Below are 18,325 nucleotides of genomic sequence, written 5' to 3'. Positions count from 1 at the left end.
TAACCCTAGGAAAAATTTAACCTCCAATGTTCCGCCGTTCTAATTAAAACCTCCTGTAATTTGGAATTAAAAATGAAATTAATGTAAATTGAATAAAAAGTATAAAAAAAGGAGATTAATAACAAAGATAGCAGGAGCATGAAAACGTAGCAATAATGTTTCTTGAGTTTTCTTTTTTTGAAAATTAATTAATTTTTTGACAAGTTCTGCTTTGTGTCACAATGTTTACCTGCTTCTGGCAACTCATGTCATTAACCTCCAATGTTCCGCCGTTCTAATTAAAACCTCCTGTAATTTGGAATTAAAAATGAAATTAATGTAAATTGAATAAAAAGTATATAAAAAAAGAGATTAATAACAAAGATAGCAGGAGCATGAAACCGTAGCAATAATGTTTCTTGAGCTTTCTTTTTTTGAAAATTAATTAATTTTTTGACAAGTTCTACTTTGTGTCACAATGTTTACCTGCTTCTGGCAACTCATGTCATGGTAAGTTTTTCAGGGAAAAAATGCTCCAAAAAAAAGTTCTGCACAGAAAGACATAATCTGTGCAGAACTTTTTTTAAGTACAAACTCTGTTTCTTTTTTTTTTTCATTTTGAATAGATAATAATTATAGGTATATCTATTAACTGACAATTTTCATAATAATTCGTTAGAAAATTTTGCTACAGCAGCTCTCATCTCCAGGTATTTTCTTTTTCCTTTTTGAGCTAATTTCCCTGTAGGGATTCATTTTCTTTATATCAAACTGTATCTCTTCTACTTCCATTCTTTCCCCTCTGATTTTCCATCCATTATTCTGCTTTCAAGAAAATTTCTTATCAGTATGTGCCCAGGATCTTCTCTTTTTTGATAGCCTCTTTCAATGCTCTCGTTTCTTATCACTTCCCAATTAACACTTTCTCCACACATGTAAATCTGAAGTATTAAATATGTTTTAAATCATAACAGTTTTATGTTAAGGGTGTCAGCTGTTTTACTGTTATTATGTATTTATTCGATGTTTATGGTATGTTTCATTGTTGATTTTGTCTTCACTGTTTTATGTCATGTATTGGTTTCTTTTTGTTGTTTTTATGGTTCATAAATATAACGTGTGTGTGAGTTTTTTTTTTATTTTTTTTTATTATTAATTTTATTAGGTGTTCTCGCCTGAGATTTCCGGCCTCGGTGTGACTATTGTAGAATTTGGAGCATGTAGCTTTGGGTTTTATATGAGGTGACCAAGAACATAAAATTGGTGACTATTGTAGGATTTGGAGCATGTAGCTTTGGGTTTTATATGAGGTGACCAAGAACATAAAATTGGCCTGTTTGAACTTTGAGCGGGGGATTCTCATGAACAAAGAACAAGGACTCTTCTGAATGCGGAATTGTAAATCTTTCTTTTATACAGGGTTTTCATAAAGAATGTTTTTTATATGTACAGGGTGTTTACGAAGTCTTTCCCAGGGCTGGGTTTAACGAGAACCGTTTAAAACAGTGGTTCCCCGACAACTGGTCAAAAAAACTCTGAGATAGGTAGGTATTTATTTATTAATGAGCGTTTTTCCATAAAACCACTACTCTGGCTCTCCCCTTCCCTTAGTCTCTTTCTGGCAGTATAAACAAGATAATACTTATGTTTTGTATACTTATTTTTATTATGTTAAGGCGGTCTCTTCTTCTTTGTAGGTATACAAAGGTTGGTGCTACAAAGGTATTCAGTTTTTTAAGTCTGTTGTTCAAGTTGTTTATACAAAATTTGTTTGTTCTGTTCCAGGCTGGACCCTCCTGTCGCTAGTCCGCCAACTGTATTCAACATGACAACACTCAAAAAGGTAAGAACACACTAATAGGGTACGGGTTCGATTTCCACCTTGGGCGGACTTATCCTAAACAGATAAGCTTCGATTTTGACAGTTCCCTCTTTCAAACGTCTTAAAAAAAAGTTTCCCCCAGCTCTTCTGACTAGCATTAATTGTCACAAATGTCGTTCCTGTAATTGAACCATCAATCTCCAGATCAATAGTCCACCGCACTAACCACTGCACCATTTAAAGAGTATAAGCTACTCAGGTGTCCTCAAGAGGCTGAGTGCGTCCACAAGCATTACGTCCGAAAAATTTTAACGGTCCCTAGCTTGACTACACGGGTCTAATAAAATCATAAAATTGGCCTGTTTGAGCTTTGAGCGGGGGATTCTCATGAACAAAGAACAAGGACTCTTATGAATGCGGAATTGTGAATCTTTCTTTTATACAGGGTTTTCATAAAGAATGTTTTTTTATATGTACAGGGTGTTTACGAAGTCTTTCCTAGGGCTGGGTTTAACGAGAACCGTTTAAAACAGTGGTTCCCCGACAACTGGTCAAAAGTCCGGGGTGTCCAATTTTGAATGCAGATGTGTTTCAAAATACCAGATGTTGGGTTCGGCTCAGAATTCAGATGTTAAAAAAAAAAAAACATTCAAACCACCCTATCATCATTAGTTTCCGCAAATGGGACGTTTTAATGAAGAGTATGGGACTCTGAAGGGACTAGGTTGTTCTACTGATGAGTCAGGTCTTTTTAATCACCCATCACCCCCAAAAATGATGCCCAAAGCCCATTTCCGAGGGGTAGAACTAGAGGGTAGTAACAACAGATGTGTTTGACTCGCTCTAAGGGTGTGAGATATGATTTCATTTTAGTTTTATTACCTGGGTGGGTAGGTACACGAAAAACAAATGAAAATCAACACTTGAAATCACCAATTTACAAAATTTTGCAGCAATGAGAAGCACAATAAAATTGATCGTCTCAAATTATTCCTGTTTCTCAGGGTAGAATAGAATATACCCTGCTTATACTGCCAGAATGAGACTGAAACGTTCCTTTACTCCCGCAGTCTAATGTATTTGGTACAATATTTTTAAAATAAAATTACAATTTTATAAAAAGACCCTACAATGCCTTCTCCCCCTGTAACAAATCGTTCCAGACAGTCTAGAGCCGCCTTGGAGTTGTGTCTTTCTCGTTTCTGGGTCACAAGAGAAGGTGGTATACTTTCCTTCTGATGGGGGTGTTAGGGCGGCTTGGGGGAGAGGAGGGGACCCGAGGGATAGGGAGTGATTTAAGGGGAAATGGTTGACGTGGGGGTGGGAGAGAGGAAGTTTGGGACCATAGAGGACTCAGAAGAGGGAGGTTCGGGGGATGTTTTAGGATGCGGGGGGTTTTGGGGGGGAGTTTGTTCAGGACGTGGGCTGAGAGGTTGGTTAGGGGGTGGTTTTGATACACACGCGTATTTCCTCATTTCGTTTTTTGAATTTTTCGTTCCTTGTTTGCTGCCTCCAGTCTGAATGGTTTCAGTTTCGTTATGTGGTCGATGTGGCGAGAGATAACGCTTGTAACGAGAAATAACGGTTGTCTGGACGTTTTAGAACGGGGTTTCTTTTTAAAAATTTAAAAATGTGTAGATTTCCAAGACTGTAATCGTGTATATTAAACGGTTGTGTTGCAAAACGGTCGTGATGTAATCTAAAAAGGTTGTTTGTTTTGGTGTGACAAGTTTGGAAATCGTTTAATTTTGAGGACAATATTTTGTGCAGTTCTTTTTGGAGTTATTTAACTTATCAAATTATTGGTGTTTAGTTAATTATTATTGTTGTTGTGTTTAGAATTTTAGAGAGCTTTATAATCAAAATTAAATTCAATTAATACTTTAAATTAGGTAATAATAATAAATAAATAGAATATTGTATTTAGGTAATGTCTGTTTTCCACGTGTAAAAATGCAATTGTACTACTCTCTCTCCCTCCCTCACTCTCTACCTTATTCATAATGTACTTCCTAATTCATTTGTTTTTTTTTTTTTTTTTGTCAAATTCTCAAAAATGCTTCTCATGAAAATTCACTGCATTGATTTGTTCAAAGAAATAATGGTCAAAAAATATCCACCACACACGCTATTGCGTTGAAATTCTGTCACTCATTTCTAAACTACCATGAGGACTAATTGTCCCAGAAGTAGAAATACATCACGCAATCCATTCGGAAGAAATAAAATGAAAGAAAATATCGGTCACGAAATGGCCTTTCAAAGGGACGGACATTCTTCGGAACCCTTCACTTTCAAAGTGGTGAAACTTACAATTTTGCAGTTGTCAAAATTGATATGTTATAGTCGTCAAATAGACCATTTTACAATAAATTTGTTATCTAATGGTGGTCAAACTTACCACCTGACTCAATCCGCTGCGCTGACCCAAAACTACTATGCTTATCACCACAAGTCGTCAGAAATGTTCTCCACTAAATGCACCTCAATAAATTTTATGACTTGACATGGAATCGCACATCGCACCACCATCCTCCAGATTCGAAATCCTCCGCGCTAACCACTACATAAAAAGTCATAATGAATATCAAACATTCCGTTCGCATTTCTCTTGCTCTCCCTTATCTTGGTTAGACTGCCTTTGTGGTGCCCACAGCTAAAAGGTCTCACCTTACCAAAATTTCCTTCAGGGCAGCAGAAATACAACTTCCGGTTAGCTAGCCCCTGAGCCTTAAGTGATAGGTATGCCCAGCTGATGAGTTCTAACAAGAACCAAACGCGTTCTAGGCTGTTCGAAAGTGTTGGCTTAGAGAACAGGTATCGCCAATATTTTATGGGTCGCGAGCTTCTCAGATGTCTAGGAGACCCTTGGCGAGCTACCGAGTTTCTCTCAACGTGTGCGACTGTCTGCGAGCTGCCAGAAAACCTCCGGTAGCTCGCGATCGACGGGTTGGCGATCCCTGCCTTAGAACCTTAAAAGGCTTGGAAAGTAACTCGTCTGCCTTGTAAATGCGCCGCTGTCGTCACGGTTTAAATTTCTGTCAAGGGCGGACTCATCTCTCCTCTTAATCTTTCCCTATTCTGTTCTAACGCCACTGTGCAACATCCTGTGGTACAGAACCAACTGCCAAGGTTCTACACTGCACCTCACTCCAGTCTGTTACTAGCATTAATTGTCACAAATGTCGTTCCTGTAATTGAACCATCAATCTCCAGATCAATAGTCCACCGCACTAACCACTGCACCATTCAAAGAGTATAAGCTACTCAGGTGTCCTCAAGAGACTGAGTGCGTCCACAAGCATTACGTCCGAAAAACTTAAACGGTCCCTAATAGCTTGACTACACGGGTCTAATAAAACGACATTAAAACACTCATCTTAAATGAATAAATAAAAATAATAAACTCTTGGCCCCAGCACCAGCATGTAGACAGGACTTGGCTCCTAGATACCTACAATATCATGTTTCACATTCCAAGCTCCCACGAACACGTGGTTCTCTGGCTCTCCCCTCTAAACCAGAATACCAGATAATGGTATTCTCGTGAACTTTACAATGGGACACCTGAGGGCTTCGGTATTTGGCTATGCGGCTCATAATTTGGATAATGTGATTCTACTCATTCTGCTGAGCTTGGCATACCTCTCCTGCCTCTTGCTCGAAATCCCCGCCAAACTAGTTTCTAGTTTGCATCTACGTATAAATAAACCTTTATTTGGAGGTCAAGATATTATGGAGAAGAAAATAAATTATTTATAAAATCCATGCTGTCCTTTTATGAAGGGTAGCTTTACATTCAGCATATGTAACTCATCAGTGAAATGTAACTTTTTAGTTTCTATTATTTATGTTGAGTTTAAATTTTTTTGATTGAATCTGCATATTAAAAATTTAAAATTGTTTATGATATCTTCTGAAGTTTTCGATAGTACATGCTTGATAAACATAATGTCTGACTCTGGCTGTGAGGGAACTCCGAAACCAAAAAGACTGACCACTCCGATATACAGGATAACTCAGAATCAGAATAGTTTCGAACAAAGTACATAACTGTATTGTAATTGAAGCCCGTAAAACCAAAATTTAGATATTGAAAATCTGCGCTGAGTTAAAAGATTAAATTATTAAATTTGATCGAAAAAGTATTTATATTTATAGTTTTATACAATTTATACATACGTAATTATTTAATAACGTAGGGACATGTCTGCCACGGTATTCAATTTGAAATTAGAATATTGGTTCATAATCCATATTCAAAATTTTAAAAATGGTCAATTAAGTTTTTGTGCTGTTTATTCTCTTTTTAATGCTTAATAAATTGCCGCACTTGGCTGTGGTTGTGGTTCGTTAGCGAATGATGGTTTTTTAATAGCGAGTATGGTTCAATAAACGATAGGTTCCTACGTTTTTAATCCATGCATATGGGATTTTTATTATAATAAAGTTCTTCTTCCATAAAAAATATAAAATTGTGTAGGTACTGAATTTTTTTCATTTAAATTGTTGGTGTAAGAAATGCAGGAATGGACTGAATAAGATGAAGAAGTGTTTGAAGATCTTTTAAATAAAAATCTCAATAATTATATGTATAGTTGTAGACATCTATAAATAATCCAAAATAAAGATGAAATTAATGTAGGAATGAATGAAAATGAAGTGGATATTTTTGGTTCCATCCAAATCAAGTTCAAGCTAAGCTAGTTAAGCTATTATTAAGTAATTTAGGCTAAACTTTCGCACTAACACGGCTTCTTTTCTCTTTCTATCTCGGGAAATGAACGCCGGGTGATAATGTTTTGTGCAATGGAAAGTACACAGCTAAATAGTCGCTCCGGTTAGGAATTTTGTCTTAGACTATCTGACATTCAAGTTTGACTGTAATTCAATTCTCAACTCAACTTATCCCCATTTGCCATAAAATAAGTCTACAGCTCCTCAGCTCAGATGCTTAATACTGAATACATATAGTAGTTGAGTAATCTGTAGAATACATACTTCCAAAAAAAAGGGCTCCAAATTGAAGTTCTTCAATGGCCCAATGTGGTCCAAAATCTGATGACCAAAACACCAAGTTTTCCCATTTAGAGTGTCCAGTTTCAGAGATACACCATTTTTTGTTTACACGTGACCGTCTTCTCATCTTTCTATCTACATTTTTCCTAAGCATCCTAAATAACATTTATCCCATCTTCCTTCAATCCCCCGAACATGACTGGAAAAAACATTCACTTTTTTTTTCTTCACGTCAAAAAAAGAAAAATGAAATTTTCTTCCATTCCGATGAACTTTCCTCGAATTCTCGTTGATAAAAATAGCTTTTAACTTTCAATCAAGCATGTTCATCCCTTGCAGAAATCTCTTGTCTGAGGGAGGGACAGAAGGAGGGAAGAAATCAGGAAGGAGATATCTGGAAAATCCCAGCATCACGGAAGTTGTTTTTTTTTTTTTTTTTTTTTTTTTTTTTTTTTTTCATTTAAATTGTTGGTGTAAGAAATGCAGGAATGGACTGAATAAGATGAAGAATTGTTTGAAGATCTTTTAAATAAAAATCTTAATATTCTTAATAATTATATGTATAGTTGTAGACATCTATAAATAAGTAATCCAAAATAAAGATGAAATTAATGTAGGAATGAATGAAACTGAAGTGGATATTTTTGGTTCCATCCCAATCAAGTTCAAGCCAAGCTAGTTATGCTACTATTATTAAGTAATTTAAGCTAAACTTTCGCACTAACACGGCTTCTTTTCTCTTTCTATCTCGGGAAATGAACGCCGGGTGATAATGTGTTGTGCAATGGAAAGTAAATAGCTAAATAGTCGCCCCGGTTAGGAATTTTGTCTTAGACTCTTACACTATCTGACATTCAAGTTTGACTGTAATTCAATTCTCAACTCAACTTATCCCCATTTGCCATAAAATAAGTCTACAGCTCCTCAGCTCAAATGCTTAATACTGAATACATAGTAGTTGAGTAATCTGTAGAATACATACTTCCAAAAAAAGGGCTCCAAATTGAAGTTCTTCAATGGCCCAATGTGGTCCAAAATCTGATGACCAAAACACCAAGTTTTCCGATTTAGAGTGTCCACAGTTTCAGAGATGAATACACCATTTTTTGTTTACACGTGACCGTCTTCTCATCTTTCTGTCTACATTTTTCCTAGCATCCTAAATTTAAACATTTATCTCATCTTCCTTCAATCCCCCGAACATGACTGGAAAAAATATTCACTTTTTTTTTCTTCACGTCAAAAAAAGAAAAATGAAATTTTCTTCCATTCCGATGAACTTTTCTCGAATTCTCGTTGATAAAAATAGCTTTTAACTTTCAATCAAGCATGTTCATCCCTTACAGAAATCTCTTGTCTGAGGGAGGGACAGAAGGAGGGAAGAAATCAGGAAGGAGATATCTGGAAAATCCCAGCACCACGGAAGTTGGGAGGGGGAACTGTCTGTATTTATATTTACTTTTTGTGAAATAGGAAAGTATGGGGAGACCCAGAAAGGACCTGACATGTTTAAAATTAAAGTCGATAAAACGGTGTTTTCTAGTTACCTGCCTCCTAGGTAATAATGAGAAATCTATTGACTGCATTCTTAATTTCTCGTAACATCTCTCTTTTACTTATATCCTTGTAAGTATGTATTTGTGTACTTTGTACTTTTAGGTGATTTGCATTTATGCATTTAAAGAAATTTGCGTCCTCTCTACCTCTATTCTATGATATGATCCTTTTTTCCTCTATCTTGCAATAGAATGTCTCAGTACTTACCTCTCTAGTTTGCAATCAGGTGTCTTACGTCTCTAGTTTGCAACGTCTCTATTCTGCAACGAGACATCTCACTTACCTTTCTATTTTGCAATAGAATGTCTCACTTCTAATCTATTCTGTCATGCAGAGCTTGAAGTATACTCCTGAAATAAGACGGGGTGATAAGGAATGATAAATTCACCCTAATGATAACGATGATAACGTCTCAATGACTTTGGCGAGGAAGTGGAGGGGTGACCTGTCAAACTCATACGTTTACTTCTTATTAATCTTATTGACTGAGAATACTTGGAAGTAGAGGGGGAATTTTAGATGGAATTGGAGAAATTTGGACTGAGATAGAAGTGGGGGGGAATTTGGACTGAGATGGATGTGAAGGGGAACTTTGGACTGAGATTTCCTACTGGTAGAGGGGGAATCGAGTTGTCTATTTCGAGCTCTTTTTCTTAAGCTAGCCACTCACTTTTAGGCAGACCTGTGACAGATACGACTGAAAAGGTCCGTCATTCAGGTCTACCTGATAGTGAGTGGTCGGCCTTATAGAGATTAGAAACAAGAGCTCTTTGTCTACCTGTCTAACTTTGAATTAGGGTGAAAGCCGTCTTGTGTTTATTTGCCTTTCTGTCTTTCCCCATCCCCTTCTCTCACTCATTCACTCCTATATCTCTCGCTCTACCTGTCTCTCTCTTGTCTGGTGGAATGAAATAGTAGATGAGATCAAAAGATTTTAATGGGACAAAAATGAGTTTATAGTGTAGCTAGACGGATAGACCTATTTCAAGCGATGTCGATCGATGTCAATCGACCATAAGTGTAGCTGATTTTCATTACTTTTCGTCTGCTTGTCCTAACGTTTCCCCGTCTTTTGCATCCCCTGAAAACGCCTCCTTGTTATACATATTTCATGCTTGATTTGAAAAGGCCGCACGTATTCATTTCTAATGATGGATATTATGTGGATAGGAAAGGTACATAAGGATTTGTGTTATCTTGCACATCAAAAGCTAAAAGGTCTGCTGAAACATTAGTTATCTTGCACATCAAAAGCTAAAAGGTCTGCTGAAACATTAGGAGATAAAGCGTTTGATGTGGCCATTGCATATTGCATCAATGCATTTTCGGACACAATATGGTCAAGTAGGAATATCTATTACATCAAATACATGGCTTATGCTTGTTATACATTTGTAGGTACATAGGTACAGACTACAGAGTACATAGAATTTGGAAGAGACCAAAACTGAGGTGATAAAGATGAAGTTGAGGAAGACTTGAGAGAAAAGGGATGGAGAAGGGAGGAAGCATTAGATAGGAGGGTGTGGAGGGGTAGGATAAAGGAGGGTAACGCCAACCCCAAATAAGATTGGCAAAAGGTGCATCAGTAAAAGAAGAAGACATGGAATTTAGTACCTACACTACGACGCTAGCCTAGTTAGCTTGGAGGGAAGCGCTGCGTTGTAGGCGCTAGGTTGCGGTTCGATTCCCGCCCGGGGCAAACTTTGTCTCCTAAATATGTAGATAAGGTTCGTTCTCGGAACGGCTGGCTTTCTCCTATCCTGTCCTCCTTCTCTCCTCGCTCTCGGGACCTGTCGTGAGTGGCCGGCCTAAGACCTCAGAAGTTTTAATTCCCTCTATCAAATCTCTTGAAAAACAAAGTACTTTCGAGTCCCAGTACCTTTATAATATTAGGAATGTAGGACAAACAAACGTCTCTCCTACTACCGATGTTCTGTGTCGTACCGCATACTAATCGCACATAATGCACCCTTTACCAAGATCTCAACACTTCTTCCAACACTTGGAACTGTAATATAAAACTTGGCAACTACCTCTCTTTTTCGAGCTCGTTCCCACTTGTCGTAAGTTTCATCCGATTTTTTCCCGAATGTCCCTGTAGGCAATGTAATCGTTCCCACTTGTCGTAAGTTTCATCCGATTTTTTCCCGAATGTCCCTGTAGGCAATGTAATTTAAATGAGAGTGGTCCCACTACACATGACACGACAAGTGGGAACGAGCCTTAAAGGCTTAAAGAGTCCTATTCAAGCAGTATAAATAAGCACTATTATAAATCCACGTTTGTTTGCAGGGTTCGAGGAAGAGAAGCTCCTGGGTTCGATTCTCCTACCGTCGTATAAAATCTCACCCTGTTCCTCGGATGACAAGGTGTTTCGGAAGTTCAGTTTCAAGGCGGAGCATGCTAATATGCGGACCTACTATTTCGCTGCCGATACCAGGGAATCGATGATACAGTGGATGAATGCGTTGAGTTTAGCGTCTATACTGCAGAACAGTAGTACTGGGTAAGATTTTAGTCATTTGAGTACGTACCTAACTGCATATAGTTATTTGCGAGGCGGTATTTTAACTATGGATGAGCTGTATACCTTGGATGGATTTCACCAACATTTTTTCAGCCTTTAGAATGCCTGTTAAGCTAACTCCTGTTCAGTTCCATTGGATTTGTATAGGGTTAACAGGGCTGACAGTCTAACAGGCTGTTAGGGGCTGAAATAATTACTGTAGCTTTCTGTCAATTCACTAAAATGGGTTGCCTATGATTCACTTTATCACTATTATTTTAACCCTGATTTGTGTTACGTCAACATATTTTCATTTAACCCTTTTTTGCCTTTTGTTTCAGGTGGGAGGATCGTCGGCTGAATAACGAGGACAATGACTCGGGATTTCACGGCACCTACGGGCGAAGTAGCAACCGAGCCAAACCGAACAATGCCGAGCAGCAATACTTGGGGGGCGTGGCCAACGATCCCCAATACAGTGGCACATAATGCTCTTGCTTACCTAAAGAACAAAAATACCAGAATGAGGATATTAAAAGAATGTAAAGCAAGAATGAGAAATAATTAAAGAACAAGAAGGAAGAACAAGCAGTTGAGAAAGTCAGAGAAAACAAAAGGGCAATCTGAAAGAAAGAAAAAGTCGCATTGCTCAGAGAAGATCGAAGAGAAGGGGGAAATGCAAATAAATGTAAGGGAAAGACAAAGGGTTGGTTATTTGCTTCCTTCTTTGGTGAAAAAAAGAAAGTGTGAAGTTATCCTTTACCACAGTAAAGGCCCTTTCCCACCTGCCGTGTCGTATGTAGTAGGTAAGAGCAAGGGGAACGGGTCCTAACAGTCGTATTCTTTCCAGCAAAAAAAGAGAGGTAAGCAAACAATTAGGAGCTGTCATATTTAGACAAATATTTATTTCGGTTAAATGGACAGTATTAATACATTGTCATACAAACTGGTAGTCGATAGCCGACCGTATAAACAACTACACTACAGTCGACCGAATCTATCAATGTTGACTGAAAACTACATTTAAAGGAGATAAAAATTTTTTATAGTGTGGACGTATTTCAAGCGATTCCGATCGACCATAGGGACCTAGAACTATACATACATGCCGCTTGATGGCTCTTTTGAGAGTGTACGAAAACATCTCGGAAAAGCGGACAAAGTGTAAAGTAGAGTAAAAAGGGTACAAAATGAAAAACGTACGTACCTAGTTGTATAATTAATCAAAAGAAGAAGAAAAAAGACTTTTCTCGGGAGCACATTAACGTAATTAACGCTTTTCCTCGCTCCCAAGTCCCGCCCACATCTTTTGTATCAAGATTCCTTTGCCATGAGAGCATTTCTTTTATCTTTCCTCCAAGAGCAGCTCGTTGACCTAAATTCCAAACGTTACGCAGTCAAGTGTCGACAATTGGGTAGGGGTTTTCAGTAGGCAGGAAGTCGGTTGGGTGGAAGAGCTATGTGAAAATCCTGCTAATAAAGACTTAAAGAAAGCCGGGAGGCACGCGAACGTCAAGAGCTCCAAGCGACGTACGGCCTTAACACGAAATGGAATTTCGAGTTTTTTCAGCATGTTTTATATCACTAAAAAAATATATGTTAACCAGGGAGCTATCTCATAAAGAGTTTTATCCCATAAATTTTACATTTTGAATTTTTGACGTTATATTAGTCTAATTCGAGAGGTGACGTCAATTTTTTTCCCAAATGCAAAGTACGAAATTCATTTCAGGCACAGGTTCCTGAGGGTAGGAGAGTTAAACATTATCTCACAAAGAAATTCACTGTGCTAACTCCTCATTTATTTCAAAATTAATTGTATATATGGGGTCCTTAAATGCTGCTTTCAAAATTAACAGTAATTACGGGGACCCTAATCACTGCGGGGGTTGGATATACGCCAGTGCGTAGAGATAACAGAACAAAAACTGCCCTAAAACGAAACACCGGAGATAATAAATTGTCAACAGTCAGCAGCTGAATCCATTCGTAATGATTATGTACATGACGACCTCTGCTAATGTTTAATGTACCTAGACATTATTATTTATGTATGAATCCCCCTGCAGTCATGCTTGGTCCAGCACGGGAAAAAATATGCCAAATAAAAAATGATATTCACGTAGAAAAAAAAAGGGATTTAAAAGGCAACATCCTCCCGGTCCTTCCCCAGGATGGGAAAAAATGAAAAATAAATGGCAAGCAGGTAAAGAGGAATTACATTTTGTTTTATGAAAAGCCCCGACGCCTCTCCTGATAGGTGAGATCAATATTACTATACTTTGACCAGCCTAGTCAGCTTGGAGGGTAGCGCGTCTGTCTCGTATGCTCTAGCCTCTAGCTCGCGGATTGATTCCCAGAGACATTTAAGGGGGCGCCAAATACTTATATACGCCACTAAAAATGTTTGTAGTTCGTCCAACTGTCTGGGTTACTTTCTGGTGTTGTCGTGTTGACCCAGCATCTAAATGGGAAGTACTATGTCTCTCATCGCCCATCTGATGAGAGAAATACTACGAGATGGGCATGCTACTACACAGACCACATGCGTCTTATGTTATGTAGCATTTGTTTCATTGCTACGAAATAAAAACGGCGGTAAAACACTCTTCTTCTTGAATGTTCCTAGACTTTGTGAGTCCCTTATATTCCTATGAAGAGAAGAAAAGAGAAGGTATTTAATCCAAATTGAACAGTTGAATAAGAAAAACCTAATTTGACTTGATTGAAGTATTTGGACATTGGTGTTTCCGATATAACCAACTTGCAATTTTTCCATTCTTATTACTTTCCTTATTTTATTCATATTTTCCGTTCGAACGTTTCCTGAAATGGATTTTACTGAAGCAAACAGTACAAACACTATTCAATCCTTTCCTCAATAACAAACTTCTTTGAAACTTTCTTTTCTATTCATACTCTCTTTATTGTTACAAGTCAATCTTTCCTTATTGCATCCCCGGATACCATTTGAAGCAAAGCTTTTCTTTAATAAAAAGCAACGCTTTATGCTATAGACACGCGTTGGAAATTTAACACTGACGCTGTTAAAGACATTGACGTCTGCGCAACGCTTTATGCTATAGACACGCGTTGGAAATTTAACACTGACGCTGTTAAAGACATTGACGTCTGCTTTCTCTTAACTTTCCGCCATCTCTGGCAAGCAGGTAAAGAGGAATTACATTTTGTTTTATGAAAAGCCCCAACGTGACGAAAAATTTCGGAAGGAAGGAGAGAAGGTTTTCAGCGAGAGCTTTGCTGAAATCCCCACGAGCTATGAGCTTTACTTTGTATTTGTAAGCCTTGACTTTTGTCATGTTACCGTGGGATGAGAGTATGCCTGAGAGTTAGGCCTGTTCAGAATATGGAGAGAGAGGGCTTAAATCCAATTTGATTTTTTGAGTGGATCCGGGAATAGCCAGGATAGGTACTAGCCTTGCACGACGTGACTTAACTTGATTGATCCATCGGGAACAAGTACATACTCATATGTACCTACGTCCTAGCCTATAGGCTGACTTTTCCTATCTTTAAAATTTACGCATTCTAAAATCCCCAGCCGTTCTGCCCCACGAGCTATGAGCTTTACTTTGTATTTGTAAGCCTTGACTTTTGTCATGTTACCGTGGGATGAGAGTATGCCTGAGAGTTAGGCTTAGGCCTGTTCAGAATATGGAGAGAGAGGGCTTGATTCCAATTTGATTTTTTGAGTGGAGCCGGGAATAGCCAGGATAGGTACTAGCCTTGCACGACGTGGCTTAACTTGATTGATCCATCGGGAACAAGTACATACTCATATGTACCTACGTCCTAGCCTATAGGCTGGCTTTTCCTATCTTTAAAATTTACGCATTCCAAAATCCCCAGCCGTTCTAAACTCCAAACCAAAGCCGAAAAAAAGCCTCGGCCCCGCCGGGAATCGAACCCTGACCTCCTGCGTGCAAGCCTAGTGTGATACCCACTCGGCCAAGGAGGTTGACTTAACTTTAGTGATCCATCGGGAACAAGTACATATGCAACTCATATTATGTACCTACGTCCTAGCCTATAGGCTGGCTTTTCCTATCTTCAAAATTTACGCATTCCAAAATCCCCAGCCGTTCTAATATTAGCATAGGTTATAGCTTTCTTATTATTGTACCGTGGGTTCCCCTAAGTATTCAATGTCAGTCAAAGTCAATAACCGACCTCAGTGGTTTAGTGGTGAGCACGGTGGACTTCGAATGTGGAGGTTGGTGGTTCGAGTCATAGAACTTAACTATGTCAAGCATTTAAATTAAAATTTATTATCATTACTTTTAATTCAAAGTCGATATTATTACCTCAGTGGTTTAGTGGTGAGCACGGTGGACTTCGAATGTGGAGGTTGGTGGTTCGAGTCATAGAACTTAACTATGTCAAGCATTTATCATGCTTGACATAATTAAAATTTATTATTATCATTACTTTTAATTCAAAGTCGATATTATACTCGAGCGGTTTTTTTAATTCTAATCCATATTTGGTTTCCTAATATTGCCTATTTAACCCTTTTCTCTCTTCTTGTTTCAGACCCCGAATACAGTGACCACGCAGCCCGTTGGTCGACGGAGGCCCCGGCTAAGCCCCTCTAGTACGCCCCTGAGGAGTCCGGTCGTCAAGAGGCACCCTAGCGCCCCCGTCACTCTGCAGGGCTGGCTGCACAAGCAGGGCAGTGAGGGTCTCATGCTATGGAAGAAACGGTGGTTCGTCTTGTCCGACTATTGACGTCTGCTTTCTCTTAACTTTCCGCCGTCTCTTTTTCAATATGTAAAATAATACCTGCTTCTTATCCTTCAGTTTATGAAATTTTAAATTTTTAGCTTGTGCTTGAATTTTGGTAAAGAATAACGCTTGTTAAGAAGCGTGCATAGGATGGATTTTAGACTCGTGCAAGTTCTGAGGTCGTATACCTTTCCGTCTTTTGCTCTGAAATTTAAACCATCGCCTGGGGCTTTTTTTTTACTTTTTACCCACCCGTTTTCTTGTATACGTAGGTTATGTACCCTGCTTTACGGTTTGGGAGTATGGGTGTACATATAATCCATCAAACACGAGTACCTTTCCAGACTTATGTTTTCGTGTTTTTTCCGTCGCATTTATATTAAATTTTCGTTTAGTTTGTTTGACTCCATTTCATTTGTCACATTTCTTTCATATCCTCTCCTGTACCTTCTCTTTTTTCACTTTTGGCTTGCTTCCTGAGAATTTCTTATTGCGATCCTTTCCTTCTCTCTCTCTCTCTCTCCCTCCTCTCTCTCTCTCCCTATCTCCATCTTTCTCTTACATCCTACTTTATTTTCCTCATGTTATCCTCATCTCAATCCAATCATCAAGTCTGGCTCCAGGCGTGCACATGTGCACAGAGGAACACAGTATCTTCTTTTTCCCATATCTCTCTCTCTCTCTCTCTCTCTCTCTCTCTCTCTCTCTTTCTCCCCCTCTACTTCTCTCTCTCCTCAATCCAATCATCAAGTCTGGCTCCAGGCGTGCACATGTGCACAGAGGAACACAGTATCTTCTTTTTCCCATATCTCTCTCTCTCTTTCTCCCACTCTACTTCTCTCTCTCTCCCCCTCTACTTCTCTCTCTCTCTCTCTTTCTCCCCCTCTCTCTCTCTCTCTCTCTCTCTCTCTCTCTCTCTCTCTCTCTCTCTCTCTCTCTCTCTCTCTCTCTCTCTCTTTCTCCCCCTCTACTTCTCTCTCTCTCCCCCTCTCCCTCCCTCCCTTTCTTGTTTGTATCATTCCTCTTCGTCTGTCTCGCTCTCTCTTACAGCTTAGGTATGTGATAGCCATCATCTGACCCATAGAGGAAGGGCAGCGGTTATTGTGCCACACGTGAGAGTTGTATCAATTGGAAAAATATGTCATTAGAAAAAGTACTTTTCATATAAATTTTTTAGGGTTTTCTAGAGATTTCCTTTTATCAGTGTGTTAACATCAAAATTTGATTAATAGACATAGGTACAACGATTGATTTATTATTACATATCGATCTGTTTCAGAGCTCGTCAAGAGCAGCACACTGGTCAAATGCCCATGGGTCAAGTGCCCTCCAAACAAGCTGTACCTCGCCCTTACAGTGCCGACTTCCTCGAATACGAACTCAACAATGGTCGCTCCAACGCCAAACCCACCCCTCCCCACCTACCCAACGGCACTGTTCAGAACCGCCTCTACTTTAACCCACCCCAACCCGCCAAACATTTCGCAAACCAGCCCCGTCGCCCCAAGTCCAGTATGGAGTTTATCGACAATGATTTCGACGGCTCGTTTTGGTCGGAAGAGAATTACGCGAGGAAAATGCGTCAGAGTGCCATCTACGTATCGCCTCCTGCTAGTCAACGTGCCACAACACCGTCTTCCAAACACCTCTTCGATGATGGTCCCAACGCAGATCCTTGCGGTACCCTCGGGGAGAATCGAATGACAGCGAGTCTGCATAGAGATCCTGACAGAAAGTGGTCGAGTGGTTACCATGGTGACCAGCCGAGCAAGTACTTCCAGCGGTCAGCCAGTGCCAGATTACCACGCACAACCACGCCGGATGATGATGAGGAGGTCGAACTCGTTAGTATGGTCAATAGTCAGACGAGCTCGCGCGATGGAAGTGAGCGAAAGGTGAGATGAAGGACCTAAAATGTCAACTAATGTGACATTTTGAAGCTGCGCCCACACTCAGACGATAACGATCGTCTTTGCCTGAAACACATCCACACTGTGTTATGAACTTTTCATTCCACTAAAATTTATAAATTTAAACATTATTCTGTACCTACCAAATATACATATGAGACCTTGTTTAGACTGCGGGTGTAAAGGGACTTTTCACTCTCATTCTGGCCGTATAAACTGTATATTCTATTCTATTTACTTAAATATGACTTGTTCCCGCAGTGTAGTGGTCTAGATGCTCGCCTGGTCAACAGGAAGGCCTGGGTTCAATCCCTGCAAGATATCGAATGTTATTCTTAACTTACTACCGGGCTGTAGTAAACACTGAAGGCCCGTTCCCACTTTTCGCGAGTTTCATCCGACTTTTTTCCCCGAATGTCCCTGTAGGCAATGTAAATTAAATGAGAGTGGTCCCACTACACACAAACACGACAAGTGGGAACGAGCCTTAAAGGCTTAAAGAGTCCTATTTAAGCAGTATAAATAAGCACTATTATAAATCCACGTTTGTTTGCAGGGTTCGAGGAAGAGAAGCTCCTGGGTTCGATTCTCCTACCGTCGTATAAAATCTCACCCTGTTCCTCGGATGACAAGGTGTTTCGGAAGTTCAGTTTCAAGGCGGAGCATGCTAATATGCGGACCTACTATTTCGCTGCCGATACCAGGGAATCGATGATACAGTGGATGAATGCGTTGAGTTTAGCGTCTATATTGCAGAACAGTAGTACTGGGTAAGATTTCAGG

General features: G+C 39.2%; 1 protein-coding gene across 1 annotated transcript; it reads left to right on the top strand.

The window, feature by feature from the left end:
- The first annotated feature begins 299 nt into the window (after window positions 1–299).
- On the top strand, window positions 300–15,635 carry LOC113466309 (pleckstrin homology domain-containing family A member 7-like). Its single transcript, XM_026821597.1, has 3 exons — window positions 300–489; window positions 1,765–1,822; window positions 15,441–15,635. Exons 1-3 carry the CDS (start codon window positions 458–460, stop codon window positions 15,633–15,635), a joined length of 285 nt encoding a protein of 94 aa, XP_026677398.1. The 5' UTR covers window positions 300–457.
- The last annotated feature ends 2,690 nt before the right edge of the window (window positions 15,636–18,325 follow it).

This window comes from Diaphorina citri, unplaced genomic scaffold (genome assembly GCF_000475195.1).
Source record: "Diaphorina citri unplaced genomic scaffold, Diaci psyllid genome assembly version 1.1 scaffold247, whole genome shotgun sequence".
Lineage (NCBI taxonomy): Eukaryota > Metazoa > Arthropoda > Insecta > Hemiptera > Psyllidae > Diaphorina > Diaphorina citri.
This window is presented reverse-complemented; position numbering and strand designations above follow the sequence as displayed.

Excerpts from the sequence above, each read along its gene's own strand:
- LOC113466309 (XM_026821597.1), top strand. The coding sequence starts at position 458 with ATGTTTACCTGCTTCTGGCAACTCATGTCATG. Across the intron at positions 490-1,764 it reads TTCTGGCAACTCATGTCATG|GCTGGACCCTCCTGTCGCTA; the intron begins GTAAGTTTTTCA and ends GTTCTGTTCCAG. Across the intron at positions 1,823-15,440 it reads ACATGACAACACTCAAAAAG|ACCCCGAATACAGTGACCAC; the intron begins GTAAGAACACAC and ends TTCTTGTTTCAG.